The following is a 19,940-nucleotide window of genomic DNA, read 5'->3' on the forward strand; positions in this document are numbered from 1 at the left end:
AATCTGTGTGATTTATCAAAAGCTGTGATTAGAGGGATATTTATAGACTGAATGCCTATATTAGAAAGAACTATATAAAATCAACAATCTAATCTCCCACCCAAGGAAATCTGAAAAAGAAGAGTAATGTAAATATTAAAACAAGTAGAAGAAAAAAATAATAGCAAAAATTAGGACTGGAATCAAGGAAATTGAAAACAGAAAATCAATTAGACCAAATGAGGATTCTTTGAATATATCAATAAAAGTGACAAAAGTTCTAGCCACATATTATAATGTACTACACAGAGCTTTTATTTTGATTTTTTAAAAAACGGGTGTTAGTCTTTGATCTCCACTAAAATACAAAACATTCCACCTGTTCTTTTTGCTTAACCTTTCCACAATTCTCTGGCATAACCTCTAGTAGATGTCTGTTATACAAATTTACGAGAGAAAGAAGAAAACAGACATCCCTGTCAAAAAAAAACTACAAAAGCTTACTTTTGTAGTGAAATATGAAAAACAACAGACTTCATAATTTTTGTTAGAGAAGCCAAACAACTGAATGCTTGTCCAACACATAAGGTTTTGTTCTTCTTTCAAAATGACTTAGTCATTACAAAAAAAAACATTAACTTATTGGAGCAGACCTGAGCAATTGTTACTCGGGAGGAAAAGAATAGCAAGAAGCTGGAATACTGTCAAACATATCAAAATACAAAACAAAAAAAAATACACCACAAAACTTTGCTGCCATCATCATCCAATAGATATTGGCACACCCAAAATCTACTTCCTTTGAATTCCTTTAGAATCCTTAATTTTACAAAATGGTACTTTGGCAGTACAGGGGAGTAATAAAAAAAAAAAAAAACTTTTGAGATCTCAAGTCTATGTTCAAATTCCACCTCCCTTTTTATTAGTCATTTGACCTTGTACAAATTAAAACTATATGACAGGTTTGGGTTAGTTGACAAGTACCAGAAATAGAATTTCAACTAGTTCATGCAAAAATGAGGACTTATTACAAAGATACCAGGGTGTTTACTGGAATTCCTATCTCAGGACCATGGACAAAGGCACTTGAATAAAGTCAGGACTCTGTAATGTGCTTCTCTTCACATTATTTCTTTAGATGCCTGTTCTTACTTAGTCCATATGGCAAGAAACAGGCCAATTAAGAGTTTCAGAGTTTTATATCTTCATCAGTTAGAAATCAAATAAACTTATCTACCCCCTGGGCATTTAGGACTCAGGAAAAAAAACTTGAGTGACCCAACTCAGTGCAAATGTCTAAAACTATAGAAATATTGAATCAGTTTCCCTAACACCCACCCTCCCAAGCCAGAGTGCTCTTTATAAACCGTATAGGTATGATCCAATGATTAACCTTATTTAAAGTCTTCATTGGTTTCTTCTTTTTTTAAAACAATTTTTTTTAGTTATACATGACAGTAGAACACATTTATGCACTTTGATATATCATACATAGATGGGATATAATTTCTCATTTTTCTGAGTGTACATGTTGCGGAATCATATTCGTCATATAGTCACATATATACATTCAATAATAATGTCTGTTTCACTCTACTATCTTCCCTATCCCCACATCCCTTCCCCTTCCCTCCCATCACTTCCCTCTACCTAACCTAAGGTAACGCTATTCTTCCCTAGTCCCCCACCCCCACCCCACTTTATCATGAATTAGTGTCATCCGGCCTTTGTTTTTGTGGGATTGGCTTATTTCGCTTAGCATGATATTCTCCAACTCCAACCATTTACTGGCAAATGCTATAATTTCACTCTTCTTTAAAGCTGAGTAATATTCCATTGAGTATATGTACCACACTTACTTTTTCCATTCATCTGTTGAAGGGCATCTAGGTTGGTTCTATAGTTTAGCTATTATGAATTGAGCTGCTATAAACATTAATGTGGCTGTGCCACTGTATTATGCTGATTTTAAGTCCTTTGGATATAAACTGAGTACTGGGATAGCTGGGTGCAAATGGTGGATCCATTCTCAATTTTCTGAGGAATCTCCATACTGCTTTCCATAGTGGTTGCACCAATTTGTAATCCCACCAGCAATGTATGAGTGTACTTTTTTCACCACATCCTCGCCAACATTTATTATTGCCTGTCCTGTATTCATGATGACTGCCATTCTGACAGGAGTAAGATGAAATCTTAGAAATGCAAATCTTGGTTTGCATTTCTCTAATTGTTAGAGATGTTGAACACTTTTTCATATATTTGTTGATCGACTGTATTTCTTCTTCTGTGAAGTATCTGTGCAGTTCCTTAGCCCATTTATTGATTGGGTTATTGGGGTTTTTTTTGGTATTGTTTTTTGAGTTATTTACATATCCTAGAGATTAATGCTTTATCGGAGGCGCATGTGGTAAAGATTTTCTCCCCATCTAGAGGCTTTCTCTCCTCACTTTATTGTTTCCTTTGCTGAGAAGAAGCTTTTAAATTTGAATCCATCTCATTTATTAATTCTTGACTTTTACTTCTTGCACTTTAGGAGTCTTGTTAAGGAAGTCAGATCCTAGGCCAATGTGGTGAAGATTTGGGCCTATTTTTTCTTCTATTAGGGGCAGGGTCTCTGTTCTAGTGCTTCTTGAACAGACTTATAATAAAAATCCATAACCCCTTTAGAACCAGACTTTATGTAGGCCCTGTGTATTCTGGCTCCTGATTACCTCTGCTAGCTTCAATTAAATTAAAATCCTCTTACTAAGCTTCATCTATTCTAGACTTCTTTTTCCTTTTTTTGTTATTTAGTTCTTTGAACTACCAAGCTCTTCCCCACCATAAAATTGTCTCACATTTTCTTTGTAGCCTCTTCCCTCTCCACCTAGTTTTCACTAATCTGCTTCCAAAAAGCCTTCCCTGATTCTCAATGTAAATTAGTTTCCTTCTTTTTATTTATAGCATTCATCAATTTCTAATTGTGAATGTGTGTATTTATTCACTATGTGTCTCTTATTGCACTGTTAACTCTAAGAGACTAAAGACCTACCCTTTTGACACCCAGTTGGCTCTCAATAATTATGTGCTAAATGAATAACTGGTTTAGCATGACACTAGAGTAATCAATTGCAAATGAGGGGAGGGTAGCAGGTAGGTATAATTGTCATTATCTAGTCATTAAAATGAATTTTCCAACAGTAACTTATTGAGGAAAGGAGAAAGTAGTTCCCAAGAGAACTTGAAATACTTCTGGGCAGAACAAAAACCTGTTCAATTCAGTTACCCTCTTCCCTCAATTCCATAAAATCTTTATAGATCTATGATATCAATTAAATAAAATAAATTTAATAGTACCTATAAAGTGACTTGCATGCAATATTACTTCCTTTCCTCTTAGGAGATGATGCTACACATTAGCAGTGAATATCATTAATCTTCAAATAAGAAATTGTTTAAAATTCTACAAAATAATGTACACGACAAACAGCTGTTTCATGACCCCTTCTCTCACAGCACCCTGATCTTTCCTACCAGCTGTCCAAAAGAACTATTTGTCTGGTATTCTGTACTAATTCTGTTTACTCAAAATCCATTTAGCTTAAAGAATAGGCATGAAGAAAACAAAAATAAAATAAAGCAAAGCTAAACAATCAACCAAACCAAAACAACTCAAACTGTCTCCTTCTTTGAGGAGTCTTAGAACTATAATCTTTTTTCAGAAGTAGATCCAGAATAGATTCCCTGACAGGAAGTATGTAAGTAGTAATATTAAAAAGGGAACTCCCTGCCCCCGCCACCCCGAAAAAAAAAAAAAGAAGTTATCCAGATCTTTCAAGTGCCTTAGAATTTTAATTGTAGCTAAAAGGGACTCAGAAGTCAACTACTTCAACTTTCTGATTTTACAATTGACAAAACCAAAAAACCCTGAGAGGTAAAGTCATGTAGAAGACCCTACCTTCTTCCAATTTCTATCACACCCCAACTTCCTGCCCTAGATGATATAAAGCTAGACTACTCAGTGAATGGAAGGATATCCTCCTCTTCACATCCAGTGGGTGAAGGAGACTAAGTTCCTAATGTTGTTATACATACCAAGATAAAACTGTCGTGGTATTATAAATATTTTATAGTATTTATTATAAGTTAATTAGTCTAGTATTAATGGCATATCCTATAATTCAGGCTAAAAATATTTCAGTGGGCTCTCTGTGAATCTAACTACCAAGCATATTGTGTCTGAAAAAATAAATTCCAGATTCTAAACCACTTTATATTTATATTTTAAGGATATAATAAGTCCCATTCTAAGTTAGGACTACCAACTCACACACAGACTCAAAATTCTAAGCTGAATATGATAAACTAAAAACACAAGATTCTTAATTTTATAAAAAGTTCTACCTCTGGGATCATTTATTTTTAAAATTATGTACTCAAGACATTTTGCACAAGATTTAATTTATATCCATCTTTTTTATTAACATTTCACCAGAAAACTTAAGTCAGAATGAAAAACATTTTTATATCATTAACAAAAAGTTAATTAAATGAATTATAAGAGATAAGAAGAAAATTGTTAATATTTCATTAAGTAGCTAACATATACATTATTCAGTATCTAGTACTAGTTTAAAAAGCTGTGGTAAAAGGATTATAAAAAGAGATAAAATAATATATTTTTTTAAAAAAAGTAAAAGTTCTCAAAGAACCTCCAAAAACTATTTTCACTTTTCAAGATAAAACTGTTGCATTAATTAAAAGGTTTGATAAATCTTTTTTTTAACAATTTTCACTTAGTATATTAATTCAGTGGCTATTTCTCACTCATTCATTTTATTTGTTCAACAAAGAAAACTGAATCCTTGCTATCTGCTAAACACTATGCTGCCACTCATTTATGACAATAAGCTTCAGATTAGCTCTTTTAAGAAAAACCACTAGTTAACTGTATTTACCCAAGTGATAAAGACTACTAAATTTTTGCTCATCATTTTAAAAAATATATAAATTGTAATCAAATTAATTGTTTAAAAAACATATGTAACAGTAATTTACTTGTTTATCTATTTATTTGGTACCAGGGATTGAACCTAAGAATGCTTAAGCACTGAGCCACACCCCTCATCCCCATTTATTTATTTGTTTGTCTGTTTATGGCAGGGCCTCACTAAATTGCCCAGGCTGGCTTTATACTTGCAATCATCCTGCCTCAGCCTTCTCAGTTGCTGGGATTATAGGCATGTGTCACTGCACCCAGCCTATAACTGTAATTTTAAAGACACTTTAAAAAAGTCTTACCACAAAGTAACCAAAAACATTGTTTCAGCAAAAGTTCTAGTAATATAATCTTTCAGAAGTAGTTTTGCTATGAAAGTTGACTAAATTGACTCTCCAATAAGGAAATCAAAAGCTACTATCTACTACAATAATGAAAATCAAATACTTGGAAAAGACATCTTAAATTATTTCTAAAATTAAGCAAAATGTATACTTTCAGTATTATACAATATTCTTACATTATTTGTGAATATATGGATATGTACCAACCTGAAAAGTAAACAAAGTAGCTCCATACCTTACAAGTGATCACAATAATATATTTTGGATTGTGCCACTTGAAATTTTTTGTTTCTTTTTTGCATGCTCCGGATTGAATTCAAGGCCTCATGCATGGGTAAGCACTCTATCACTGAGCTATATCCCCAAGCTGATTCATGAAAAATTTTTAATGAAAAAGCCTTAACATTTTCTGGATATTTTATTTTCACAAACTTGACTGAATTTTCTACCAAGTCACATAATGTTTTCATCAGTATTAACTATTTATACCTATACTATAACTGTACACATGTATTAGCTATAGTAACTAGTAATTCTAGAGTTAAAAACGCTTGATAAGAAATTCTTCAATTTACAAAGCTCTTGACATATCATATTTCATACATTAGATTCAAGTGGGTTATGAACTCCCATTTTTACCCCAAATATAGATTGCAGAATCACATCAGTTACACATCCACATTTTTACATAATGCCCTATTAGTAACTGTTGTTATGTCAAGAGCTTTGTAATGTTTTGAACAACCAATAAAAAAAAAAGAACAAAAAAAAAAAAAAGAAATTCTTCAATTTAGAACCATATTTCTCCAAAGCAAACATCAATGTAAATCAGCCAATCTAAAGTGCCAGGGAAATCCTAAAAACATTTTTGGTGGTATTTTACACTGAAATGGTCATTATCACTAATTAAAACATTCACATTTTCTTTAAACCACCATAAAAACATCTTTACAGAATTTATATACACTACCTAGTGGAATAAGTATTATCTCCATTTACATTTAAGGAAACCAAGGCAAAACAGTGCCCATTTTGTAAATTGCAAGGTCATCTCCTAACCAAACAACTGATTCTACATCATCAACTTTTGTGTGCGCCTCTTCCAAGTTCCATTTAACAATTACTGTACCTTAAAACTCTATCTGCAATGTCTATGTGCAATTCCTTTTTCATGAAAAGGGTTAATGCAACAAGCTTAAAACAAGGAAAGATGAAAAAGGTAGATTACAAAAAGAAGAGAAAACATTTTTGGTAGTAAAACATTTATTTTTAAAGCATGAGACTCAAATGGTAACCTGCAACATTATAACCAACAATTGTTTTTTTTTTTTTTAAGTGAGAGAGGAGAGAGAGAGAGAGAGAGAGAGAGAGAGAGAGAGAGAGAGAGAGAGTTAGTTTTTTTTTTAATATTTATTTTTTAGTTCTCGGCAGACAACATCTTTGTTGGTATGTGGTGCTGAGGATCAAACCCGGGCCGCACGCATGCAAGGCGAGCGCTACCACTTGAGCCACATCCCCAGCCCCCCAACAATTGTTTCTTATGCTTTCAAAATAATACTTCATTTTTCAGGTAGATCGTGCAAAACTGACTTCTACTCATTCTTGTAGATAGAAGTTAGAAAAATTGGAAAATAATCCATATCAAGCAAATACATGCTATTGCAAAGAAAAGAAGTGAATAAAAATAAAACTCAGATAAACTAAAGAATGATCTATTAAGACCCCACCTTAAATGTTAAATCCTTCCTTTCATTCAACGTAAGGCTATGATTATAAAATATTCTGTTGCTAAAAAATAAATACAAAACTTTTCCTATTCAAACTTGGGAGATTTTATATCAAGTTCTTTATTCAAATATTCACTATAAATAAGTACTTTTTCTAACAGAAACTTAGATCTTAAAAGGCAAACTGTTCCTGGGAGTTAAAACTTAGATTGCATTGGTAATTATACAATGATATTAACAATTATCAAAATGAAAGTTATCTATTATACAAATTGAAGAGAATTAGACCAGTTGAATAGCCAATAAATCGATTACAATCAATTACTGAACTAAAAAATAAGACTCGGCTAACATGTAAATCTAACACTACCCGCCCCCCTCAATTTAAAAAAATAGAATCCAAGGCAGACCTTATATAAAAAGGGATAGTATTAGAATTAGTCGTATCAAAGTACCTACTTCAGTTAGGGATTAATTAATTAATCGGTTACAGGACAGGTCGTGAATGTTCAGGTCGAATATGCTTTCTTTTCATCATTATTCTAGTTCATCATCGGTTAAGTGCAAGAGGTGTCAGAGTACCGAAGCTAGGGGGCATGCTGTAGCAAGGGGAAAAGAAAAATGGGAAAGGTGCAATGGATGCTGCATAGTTGAATAATTATCTGGGTGGCACAATGGGCGAGTCCTGTCGACACCAGAGCTCAGTGAGCGGCTCCCTAACTCTGCCCGAGGCACCTCCCCATTAACAGGCAACAGAAGAGACCGCACCGCTTAGCCTCTTCAAACGAAAAAAGGATGCCCGCACTCGCTTTACCATTCTGTTTTTAGACAGATCCACAGCGCAAACACGCTAAGGCACAAGCTTGCTTTACAGAGCCTCGGGCACGTACAGCGAGCCGGGGTTTCTCCGTTATCCCGGACTGCAGCCTTTCCTAGTGCGAGGAGGCACGAGGGCGGCTCGTGGGTGCCGGTGGGCAGGGGATCCCAGACCACGGCACCTCAGGTGAGACCCGCAGTCTCTCCGCCCAGAACTGCCTCCAGCCAGTCGGTGCAACCAAGATCCAGACGCACCCGCCGCCGGCTTCCTCGGCACCCAGCCCGGGTGGCTGGTGGGCTGCGGGAGCTCGGGAAACCCGGAATGGGGGTGGGGGACATCGCGGGGGAGGCGCGCCCATCCATCCCCGCAACCTTTGCGGACCGGAGATCCATACATACCTGTCTTTGCTCGGGTCGGTACGAAGAGTTCCTTTCCCAGGATCCCCTCCCCCGAAAAAAAAATTCCTGAGAGACTCGCGCTCACCGTGAAATCGTGGGGGGCTCTAGCCTTACCCCTTCTTCATGCTTCAGCTCGGGGACTCCACCTGCAGCCCACAAGAGCGTCGGGCTCCGGGGCGGAACCCGCTTCGGGTAGCGGCTGAAGCGCCGGGCCACCAGGAATGCCGCCTAGGGCGCCTGCCGGTCGCCGGACCCACGATGTGTTCGATGCGCGAGCGAACAACACCGCGAGCCGCCGCTGCCCTCCACCCGCCCCCTCCCCGCGCGCGACGCTCCACAACCGGGCGCCAGAATCCGCTCTAGAAGCAGGGGGAACCGCAGCACTCACTCTATCTAATCTCCCATCCTTTCCCCCGGGAGGTACTACTGGACACCCATAGGTTTTAGAACCTAAGATTCTCACTTTCTCCCTCAGCCCCCAGTGCCCAGGTACAGCGGTGGTGGGAAACTCAGCCTCCGCCCACTCACCCATCATAGGGGGCGAAGATCGCTCTTCCCCCTTTCCTGAGGCTCTGTGGTATTACCCAATCCTTAGTTTGGGGGAGGGGGACGGAGAGAACCGTGCTTGGCCAGGGAATGAGCGAAGATGATAGCCAATTGAATGAACCATCCATTCAGGGGCGGGGTCTAAGGGAGGCTTTCCTGCACCGCCCCGCCCCCTCGATCCAAACTACACTTCCCATTGTGCCTCTTCGTACTTCCCGCCGCGCTGCAAGCCGGGAGTGCAGGACCTCGAGGCCTCAAGGTATTTCAGAACTCCTAGTCTCTATCTAACCAAATAGGTCCTGAAAGTTATGAACTATTATGATCATCTCTCCATTCCTATATGTTTCAAAATTACCGGTCCGATTTTAGTTATTGTAATGATTAATTTATTGTTTCAAAATGTTATGGATTATTTCTTAGTAAAGGAGGTAAATAATGTGTTCCGTGATAATCTGTCAGGACCTGGGAGCCGCTTCTTCTTCCGTCCGGGCCTGGTCTGTGCAGAGGATCTGTTGCCGCGATGTCGGCTGCGATTGCAGCTCTGGCCGCTTCTTATGGTTCGGGTTCAGGGTCCGAATCGGACTCGGACAGTGAGGGCAGTAGGTGTCCGCTGCCAGCCGCCGACTCTCTCATGCACTTGACTAAGTCGCCTTCGGCCAAGCCCTCTCTGACAGTGGCGGTGGACTCGGCTCCGGAGGTGGCAGTTAAGGTAAGTGTTTTGGCCACTGATGCGGTGCCAGAACTGGCTTCTGCTCCAAAATCCCCGCTCTCCTGTTAAGTCCTGAGTTACCTCTTAGTGCGGAGAGATAGTTGCTAACGCGTGGATCTCTCGATCCCTCCTGCATCTTCCTCCGGAGAAGCTGTGAACTGGAAGTTGGGGACAGTTCTCCATTACTCGCTGCCCTGGCTTCTCACCTTCAGAAAGCAAGTGGGGAAAGTGGGTAAAATTTGAGCTTGGGATATGACTTAAATAGGGCAGGTGTAATCCCATAGCATAAATAAAACTAGATCAAGATATCACAAACTAAGGTATGTGCCTTCGCTCGAAATGAGCAGTGGCCTGACTTTGTTTTGGTTTTGAAGAACTAGGTTTTAAACCCGGGCTTCACCACCTGTGTGAACTCGGGCAAGTTATACAACCTCCTGTTTCCTCACCTGTACAACTGTGATCATTTTTAAAGCACTTATCTATATGAGAGAACTATTGAGAAGAATAATTGAAATTGTACAAATAAAGCTTATAGCACAGAGCCAGCTATCTAGTGGGAGTGCAATAAATGTTAGCTGTTGTGACTGTATTTGTTAATACATTGAGGAAAGCTATTGGATTTAAAAATAATGCATGATCTAATGGAGGAAGGTGATAAAGGAAGAAATCGGGTCAGATAGTTCATTTAACAAACATTTACCAAGCACCTATTTTTCACCAGGAACTGTTCTAAGAACTGAAGCCACAGAGGCCGGAGGCATCTTACATTCTAGTGTTAGAGGCAGCCAATTAAATGTGATCAAATAAAGTAGTTAGAGGTTGAATGGAGTACTATCAAGGACAAAATAAGGTACCATAATGGAGAATAATTTTTTAAAATATTTTTTCTAGTTGTCAATGGATCTTTATTTTATTTATTTATATGTGGTTCTGAGAATCAAACCCAGTGCCTCACACTTGCTGGGCAAGTGCTCTACCACTGAGCTACAACCCCAGCCCTATAATGGAGAATAATTTTGATAGGAGTATAATTTTGGTAGGTTGATCAGGGACCTCCACCCTGAAAAGGGTGCTTCCAAGAACAAAAAGCTAACCCATGGAAGCAAAGAGTTTCTAGGCATAGGTAACTGGCAAACCTGAGAAAGTGGAGAGCTTAGTTTCAGGAAGTGAGGAGAAGTTGATATGTCTCTAGCTAGGTGAGAGTATCCACTTGTTGAGAGTAGAACTCCAAGTGGCTGATCAGAAGCTCAATGTGTGGAGAGGAGCCTGTACAAAAATTCCTTTGTAAGATGTCCCCAAGTCCACTGTTATGACTTAAGAAGTTTTTCATAGGTTTTTAATGAGCTATTTATGAATTTTTCTTTTTGCTAATGGACATGAAAGAATGCTTGGAATTCTGTCTTTTTAACAAAACTGTCCCAACTTAAAACCTTCCAGTAGCCTCCTAATCTTTATTCCTTTCACAGGCAGGTCTTTTGGAGCTCTCTTCACCTGTTTCCATTCTCCCTAACCCAAAGCAGTCTAGCCTTAGCCTCTTGGAAAACTAACCTCTCAGAATGATGTCCCAGGCCTTTCAGTTGTCAGGTTCTGCCATCTGACTTGAATCTTCATCAAGTGACAATATTACATATTTCCTCTTTCTCAAAATGCTGTCTCCCTTTGATGTCCACTTGTCTATCCTTAGCTTTCTGGTGCCCTGTTCTGCCTTCCTTAGTCCTCTTTACACTTCACATATTCTCCTGTACCTTCACCCTCTCTGCTTCTGATAGCTCTCAGGTGACCACTGTGGAGCGATTCGCACAGGTTTGTGTCAAGAATCAAAGGATTCAAATCCTGCCTCCAGTACTTACCACTTGGTGACCTTGGATGAGTTACTGAAGGGTTCTGTGCCAATTTTTCTCATTTTTAAAGTAGATTTAACATTAGCTTCCATCTCATGGAGTTACAAGAATTAACCTAATGCTTGTAAAGCAAATTTAACAGTACCAGGCACACAATAAACACTGAATATATGTCAGCTATTCATATTTCCAATTCTAAACTCCTTCCTAGCTCAAGATCTAATAAGTATGTCTTCCAGAATGATTGGATACCTCCAATTCAGTGTTTTCCCTTCAAAATTCACTTCTCTTTTTCTCATTTTGATTAATGACTCCACAACCTACAATGGTATATACAGACAACTATAGCCTTTTAACTGGTCTTTGTACTTTCTCCTTTTTTATCTCCCAGTATTCCATACCACAACTCCATTCTTTCTTCCATGATGCCTCTAGAACATTCTTTCTAAATTCTAGTTTCATCATATCACTCCCCTGCCCAAAGACACTATGTTGCCTATTAGATAATTTGTAAGTTCTTTATGTAGCATGTGAAGCCTGCTGTTATCCCATGCTGAAATCTTTATAAAAAAAAGTTCCATAAGCCCAGTTTTCTTTTTTCCTCTCAAGATTTTGCCCACATTAGTCTCTGCCTGAAAATCCCTTGCCTCATGCCACTTCCACACCCCAAACTCTGCTGCTCCTCAGCCTCAGTGCACTTATCTCCTCTTGTGTCTACCAGAGCCCCTTATCTCAGCTGTAGCACTTGCTACATGGCTGGATTTAACTTTTCACTCTTTTCTGGTCTGTGAGGCTCTTGATCCCAGAGATTATTGTGTCTATTCCTTTATGTTTCCAATGCCTAGTGCACTAAAGGAAATATATTTGATAGGAAAATGGGAGAAGAAAGGTCTTAGTAAAATATGTACATAAAGAAACTGAGTTTTAGAGCTGGGTGGACAGTGGCAAGATTGAAGAGGGTCTTTAGAGCTTACTTAGTTCACTAAGGAGTTAGTTCAATAAAAAAGGAAATCCAGAAGGAAAGGTTACATAAGATACCATTAGAAGCAGAGCTGGGGCTAGTCTCCCCAGCAGTTTGGGCTGCATGATGAGAGATTAGTAGTGTTCTTATTGCTGGTTTGAGAACCAACACCAACACTTCCTTATATGAAGTGGTGGTGGGTAGGGGGTTGTGGCTGAAGGGAGATTGGAGTCTTATTTGTCCAGTCATTACAGTAAAAGTAATGATTGCAAAAGATTGGAAAATTATCAAGGAAGGAGGGAAGGAGATATGAAGCATGCAGATAATTTCATCTGAAACTAACAAATTGTGTTGTGACTAATAGCAAGTATTTTGGCAGGAAATAAATTATCCAGTGGTTTTAATCTATCTTTTCCTGAACACTAATGAGATTGAGCATCTTTTCATTTTTGTGTTAGTGACTTGATTTTCTTTTTCCTCTGCAAAATGACTCTTGGGTTGTCATTTTGATTTGTTAGGGATATTATCCTTTGTCAGTTTGTTGAAAAAAACTTTTCCAGTTTGTAACTTGTCTTCTCTCTCTCTCTCTCTCTCTCTCTCTCTCTAATTGTCTTTCATTAAACAAAATTGTTTATTTGGTTTTATTAAATTATTCCCTTATGGATTGTGGTTCTGTTTCTCGTTTGAGAAATCCTTAACCCGAAGTCATGAAAATATTCTTTCTTTTGAAAATGCTACATGTTTGCTTCTCACATCTAATTAATTCATCCACATAAAATTAATTTTTGTATATAGTGCAAACATTCCTTCATTCCTTTCCCCTCCCCCTTTTATTTTTTATTGGAGTATGTGTGTGTGTGTGTGTGTGTGTGTGTGTGTGTTACTGAGGATAGTGTATACTAGATAAGCACTGTACCATTGAGCTACACGCCAGCCTGGTATGAATATTCTTAAATCTATGACTTGATTTATGGTAGGATAATTTCCTCCCCCCACCACCTTTCTGTTGTTGATTTTTAAAAATGTTTTGGCCCTTCTTGGCCCTCAAAATTCTACATACTGTTTGGAATTAACCTGTAAAGTTCTGCTAACACCCAGGTGGGATTTTGTTTGAGATTACATTGAGTCATAGATCATTTTTGGAATCTATTCATTAATTTAAGTCTTTGATTTTTTAATTTCTTCAAACTTTATAGTCTTATCCATCAAGATTTTACATGGTTTTGTTGCAAGTATTTCTAAGGGCCTATTATTTCTATGCTATGATGTTAATAATAACATTATTTTTTCCAAGTATTTAACTTTCAGTGTTACTACTTACAAAATTGTACCACTTGTAAACATGGCATTATTTTTTCTTTCTTTCCTTCTTTATTTGTCCAGAAAGATAAAAAACAAAAAGATAGAAAAATGATATACCAAATTCTAACCAAAAGAAAGTTGTTACTGGTTGTATTAAGATCAATAAAATAGACTTTAAGAAAATATTAATAGAGACAAAAAAGGGTTATTTCATAATAAAAGTTTTAATTAACAAAGGTATATAACAATGTAAGCTTAAAATATTTAGGCAAAAATTGACAGAACTACTAGGAGAAATCGACAGATGTATAAATCACAGTGGGAGATTTTAATACACCTCTTAATCATTGATAGAACAAGCAGAAAGTATCAATAATGACAGGAAATTTGAACAATATCTAAAGATACAGTTTACTAATCTGTATCTGTATTAGTAAACTGTTTCACATAACCATACTTAATATAGAGTATTGTTTTTCTAGCACCAATGAAACATTTTTAAAGAACTGACCATATACAAGACCAGGGATTGGTGAATTTAGGTAAAAGACCAGATAATAAATATTTTAAATTGTATTGACCACATATAATTTTGTCACTTCCTTCTTTCTTTGTCTTTTTTTGAGCAATGCTTTAAGAATGTAAGTGCCATTCTTAGCTTGTTAGCATGAAAACAGACTGTGGGCTAGATTTGTTTATGAGTCTCAGTAAATTTTAAATCACATATGATGACATTCTCTGACCACAGTGAATTTATACTAGAAACAAGTCACAAAACAGTAATTCTAAAATTCTCATATTTGAAATTTGTGAAATTGCACTTACCAAAAGTTACCAAAGTCCCTCATAGGCCAAAGGAAAAAAAAGCATAACAAAATATTTTGAGCTGAACAATAAGAAAACAATATTCAATAAAACTTGTGAAATGCAACTATAGCAATAACTTTTTTTAAAAGTTAGTTTTATGTACATTTAGCAGAAAAGAAGAAAGGCAGAAAGTACAGTATGGTAGACATCCATTCTTTTGGATTTTTTTTCCTGTTCTTTCCTTGTCATCATTTATAAATTATGAATTCAGTTTCTGTTAAGTAATTACTCCTATAAATTACCCTGTGTCTGAATTAATCCATACCTTCACCTTCTTAAAATCCAAGAATGAAATTCTCTCACCCCTATTTTAGTTATTTTTGTCTGGTGTGTGTGTGTGTGTGTGTGTGTGTGTGTGTGTGCGCGCGCGCGCGCGCGCGTGCGCACGCTCACACACATGTGCATATTTTTGTACACATACATAACAAACATCTTACACAAGATGATGGTGAATGATATGTCAGATTTTGTACATTAATAGTCATCACCTTAACTAGAAATAGAACCACCATATGACCATCAGCTGTACCACTCCTTGGTATTTATCTGAAAGAATTAAAATCAGCATACTATAGTGATACATACATACCCATGTTTATAACAACACAACTCACAGTAATCAAATTATGACCAGCCTCGGTGTCTGTCAACAGATGAATGGATAAAGAAAACATGGTATATAAACACAGTGGAGTTTTACTTAGCCATAAAGAAGTACAAAATTATGTCATTTGCAGGAAAATGGATCAAATTTAAGAACATTATGTTCTATGAAATAAGCCAGACTCAGAAAGTCAAGGGTAGTATGTTTTCTCTCTTGTGGAAGCTAGAGAGAAAAGCAGTGAGAGGCAGTGGGTATGTTATGAAAATAAAAGATCAGTAGAGTAGAGGAAAGGGATCAAGGGGAGGGAGAAGAGGAGGGAAAGGTGAGGTCCTGGAGAATGAAATTGACTAAATTATGTTATGTGCAAGTACAAATGTATAACAACGAAGCCCCACTGTTATGTACAATTAAAATGCACTAAAAATGATCAAAGGAAATAAATCATCACTTTAGAAACATGATAAGCCCTATTGGGTTACCAGAACTGCTTATTAACTTGCTTTAAAGTTAAAAAAAATAATAAGTAAATAAAAACAACCTGGCTTTATCTCATTTCAGTCAATCACTATGTTACTTTCCCCAAGGGGCTTCCCTGCTTCATTTAGCATAGCCAACTTGAATAAAATGAAAATTATGCCTCTCAGTTTGAAGCACAGATTTTAATTTCTTCTTGGATGATATTTCTTGTTATTTGTGAATTCCCAATTGAATCACCTTTTTTCCTCTACATCTGTTAAGGCCCAAACTCAAAGGATATCCAGATTTCTGTTTTCTTATTTCATCATCTAAACTCCTGTTTTAAGAAACTCATTGGGCTGGGGTTGTGACTCAGAGGTAGAGCACTCACCTAGCATGCATGAGGCACTGGGTTCGATCCTCAGCACCACATCATAATAAAATAAAGATATTGTGTTCACCTAAAACTAAAAAAAAAATAAATAAATATTAAAAAAAGGACTGCTATATATAACAAATTAGAATAAATTTTTAAAAAAGAATCTCTTTAAAAAAAAAAAAGAAGCCTTATCATTTCCAGTTTCTGGGGGGATAAACCTATGCCATAAATTGAGAAATACTTTATGATAATGATTAATAGTTGTCATCTGCTTTGCAGTGTACATGGTGTTTTCATGTTTCCTTATTTGTACACAGGAAGAAATGCGAAAAAGACTAAAAAGGAATATTGTTTAGTTTTATTCTCAAATTAATTTGAGTCAACAAAAGATAAACTGTTTAAACTTATTAGACCCATAGAGTGCCCTTCAGTTATACTGCACTTTAATTTTTGTGGATAATTGAAACTAAATAGAAATCTTTTGTAATTCTGTAGCAATTCCAAATGCAAGCCTAATTGGTGTTGTACTCTTCATGAGTATTAAAACAAGGTTGTGGTATTGTCCAAGTTCTTCTAATTAAATGTAAAATTAACAGCCCATTTTCTGGAGAGTTGTTCAATTTGTTCTATAATTTTAGTAGGAGCCAGACTGGGATCTATTTTGTATTGTTTATTAGTTGCCATTATTGCTTATATAAAGGGTAATTTTTTAAAATTGTACTTTGCATTTAAAAATTGGTATCTCGTGATACTCTGCTCAATATAATTAAAATTTAGGATATTTTAGATACTCTTAGTTGGAAAGATCTGGTAACCCATATGATAAAGTGGTTCTAGCAGCTATACTCTATAATCCATCAGGGAGATTTGAAGGTGGCTAAACTTCTTGTTTGTTAAGAAGGAAAAGCATTTAATTCAGTTTTCATGCAGTTTAAGCAATTTGTATGTAACCTTTTAATTTTATAGTAATAAGTTTGATATTGGGCTTAAGGCAAGATGCTGTCTGTAATCAGGGAAGACTCTGGAGTGCATTCTAGGGTGATAAGTAATTGTCATCTTTTAGGTGGCCTAGCATTTGCACCTCCTCATAGGGAGTCCAGCTCTCTTTCAACTCAGACTCAGAGCTGTACTTGAGCTTAGCCAAACAGATGTACCCACCTAAACTTTCTAGTCTGAAACTAATCTGCAAAGAAACAAGGGGTCAGGATTTTAAGTGACAGTGTTGGCCAACATTTTCCAGTTTCTCACACCAGTAGTTTCAGCAACCACTGGCAGCAGTAGCAACTTAGCATTGATTTTGAAAAATAATAAACTGTCATCTTCACTGAATTGGTTCTGTGATATAATTGATTGAATTGTGATTCCATCTGCAGACTCACCTTTTATTTCTGCCTGCTTCTTAAAGCTGATTCTTTGTCCCTCCTGGCAATTTTAAGAAAAATGCATAAGGATTCAATAGCATTTAATCAGCCTATAAGAATTTCTGTTGCTTGCAACTAAGAACCTTGTCTGATAATACCTAGTTCCTATGCCAATAATTTTTCTTCCTTTTGTTGCTAGTTGAGTCTCTTTATTGTGATTACTTTAAACTCTCTTATCTTTATCATTAATTCTTTAGTACCTTGGGCTAAATGACTTAATCTTGGCAGTACTTCACAAAAGTGTTATAAAGATTATGTGAAATAATGCGTCTGTTCTGACACCAGCACTTCTGTGTTTTCTTTTATCAGTACTTACCCTCTTCTTGCAAAATGTATAGTTCATTTGTTTATTAAATGAGTTGTGGTTTGTCTACTCTATAAACTACAAAGACAAATATCTTTTTTCATTTCTATGGGCCTAGAATAGTGCCTGACACATATTAGGCATACTGTTAATATTTGTTGAATGAATAAATGAATCTGAAGGTATGTACTTGCTTTATTAAGGTGCACAAAGAAAATTAAATTATCAATTATAACTCCAAGCATCTCCCAGCACTTTTAAATATCTATCACCCACCATCTCAAAGAGAGCCTTCTTTTCACAGGTTAATCTTCATACTATGTCCTGGATTCTATCATCTCTTCTTCTAAGATACCTTTCATTATCTCCTCATTCTTTTTTTTTTTTTTTTTTTTTTGTGTGTGTGTGTGTGTGTGTTTTCTGCTGTCTCCTTTCCTCTAGCAGTATGATTGACTATGTCTCAGACTTAATCTTTTCTTATCTAAATCCTCACATATACCAATACTCCTTGCTGCTGACTTTCTGTGGTCCATCTCAGTGGCCAAATCACTGCAGCAAAGGTTTTTTGTAATGTAATTGCCAAATGATCTTTAGTTATCCTTATCCTACTTAATTTCTCTATGGATTTGTTTTCTTTCTTCCCTGTATTTTAACAAGTGTTTATTGAACATGTGCTGAATGCCCTGCATTCTACTAGGTAGTAAGGATTTAAAATGTAAGTAATTGCTGTGCAACCAATAACATATCACAAGTACTATCAAGAATGCAACATTCTTTAGGACTGTAGACAACAAAGCAGTTTTCCTAAGGCCAGAAGATGGGAAGAAATCAGGGAAAATAAGATAATTTATTTTCAGATAACAAAGTGAATGCCTGTGATACAAGGCAGTAACATGCTGCTGGCACAAAAAGCATCAGAGTGCTTGTTATTTAAAAAAAAAAAAATTAGTCATCAGTGTAATGTGTTAAAAGTGGGGGTATATTAAACCAGATAAGGAGTACTATAATAAACTAGGCAAGATGTGCCGAAGCTCTGAACGAGGACAGTGGTAGCTAGAATTTGGACAGGGAAGATAGAAATGGGATTGCTGGAGAAATATTCACAGGTAGAATGAGAAAGACTCAGTGCCTGGTTTGTTTATGAAGATGGAGTAATGGGGGAATGATATGTTCTCTAGGGTGGTGTTTCATGCTGTCACATCCATATATAATGAAATTCAGTAGGTAGTTGGATTTGAACATCCAAAAGCCAGGAGTGGAGTCAGGGCTGAAAAAAAAAAAATGTTGGGGGGAATTAATGAAGTCATGAGAAAGATAAGAAAAAGCCAAGAAATGGAGAGTTTTAAAACTAAACAGGAGAGAAATTTCAGGATAATAGCTGATAGACTATATCTTTGAAAATAAATAGCCTGCTTTGGTAAAGTAGTTTTTGTAAGATGTTTTAAGAGTGGTAAGATTTTGGAACAATAACTGTGTGCCTGTGATATTATTTCTCTTATTGGTTTTTCTTTACTCCTTGGCTAGCCTAACTACCAGACATTCATTTGTGGTATTGTCTATATCACTGTCAACTTTATGAAGTTCCACCTATTTTGCAAACTTTGCAGTGTCCCTTCCAATGTATGGTGTTTACGGGTGTATTCTACCATCAATGAGAGGCCAACAGTAAAGATGATAACATGATTGCAGTAGTCCTATGGATTGATTGTGCATATAAAACCTACCTTGTGTACCTTACATTTTCAGTGGAGGAAGATTGATAATAATATATCAGGTGATGGTAAATGAATAAAAATAAAGTAAGGTAAGGGTAAAGCAGGAAAAAAAAACTGAGCAAGAGATTTAAAAAGAGAGAAAAGTCTTGTGGATATTTAGGCGAAAATATTTCAAAAAGAGAGAACAGATGCAGAGCCCCTGAAGCAGGATTGTCCTTTGGTATATTCCAGAAATAACACATGAGCCAGTGAGGCTGGGGTAAGGTGAGCATAGGCCTAGTGCTAGATGAAGACAGAAGTTGCTGGGGCAGGGCAGATCATGGAGGGTGGATTTTCAACATATTACACTAAGGATCCTTATTTTATAATAGCAATTTTATAAGCTGGCATTACTGAAATATAATTCATAGGTGTTTAATTTTCTTAAAATTCTCAATACAGCTTGAATACCCTAACTAAAGGAAAAATATGTTTTTGATATATGAATGGTCAGGCATTACAAAACAGGATGACAAAAAAAAAAAAATGCCCTGTAAAACTCTCCTGGGAAATCATGACCTCTTTCTGAGAATAACTATAATGGTCCTTA

At 36.4% G+C, this 19,940-nt stretch overlaps 2 protein-coding genes across 2 annotated transcripts in view; one reads left to right on the plus strand and one right to left on the minus strand.

The window, feature by feature from the left end:
• The window catches only part of WASF1 (WASP family member 1), a 59,081-nt gene extending 50,233 nt beyond the window's left edge, over positions 1-8,848 (minus strand). Inside the window, exons 1-2 of the mRNA XM_081296184.1 lie at positions 8,775-8,848; positions 8,332-8,483 (exon numbers count right to left, since the gene is read on the minus strand). The gene's annotated coding sequence lies outside the window, so the exon portion shown is untranslated. The remainder of the gene's footprint in view (positions 1-8,331; positions 8,484-8,774) is intronic.
• A 150-nt stretch (positions 8,849-8,998) lies between these two features.
• CDC40 (cell division cycle 40) overlaps positions 8,999-19,940 on the plus strand; it is a 47,092-nt gene continuing 36,150 nt past the window's right edge. Inside the window, exons 1-2 of the mRNA XM_081294023.1 lie at positions 8,999-9,051; positions 9,252-9,501. Of these exons, the coding sequence (XP_081150149.1) occupies positions 9,313-9,501 (189 nt within the window). The 5' untranslated portion in view covers positions 8,999-9,051; positions 9,252-9,312. The remainder of the gene's footprint in view (positions 9,052-9,251; positions 9,502-19,940) is intronic.

Source organism: Spermophilus citellus (genome assembly GCF_964194105.1).
Source record: "Spermophilus citellus genome assembly, chromosome: 5".
NCBI lineage: Eukaryota > Metazoa > Chordata > Mammalia > Rodentia > Sciuridae > Spermophilus > Spermophilus citellus.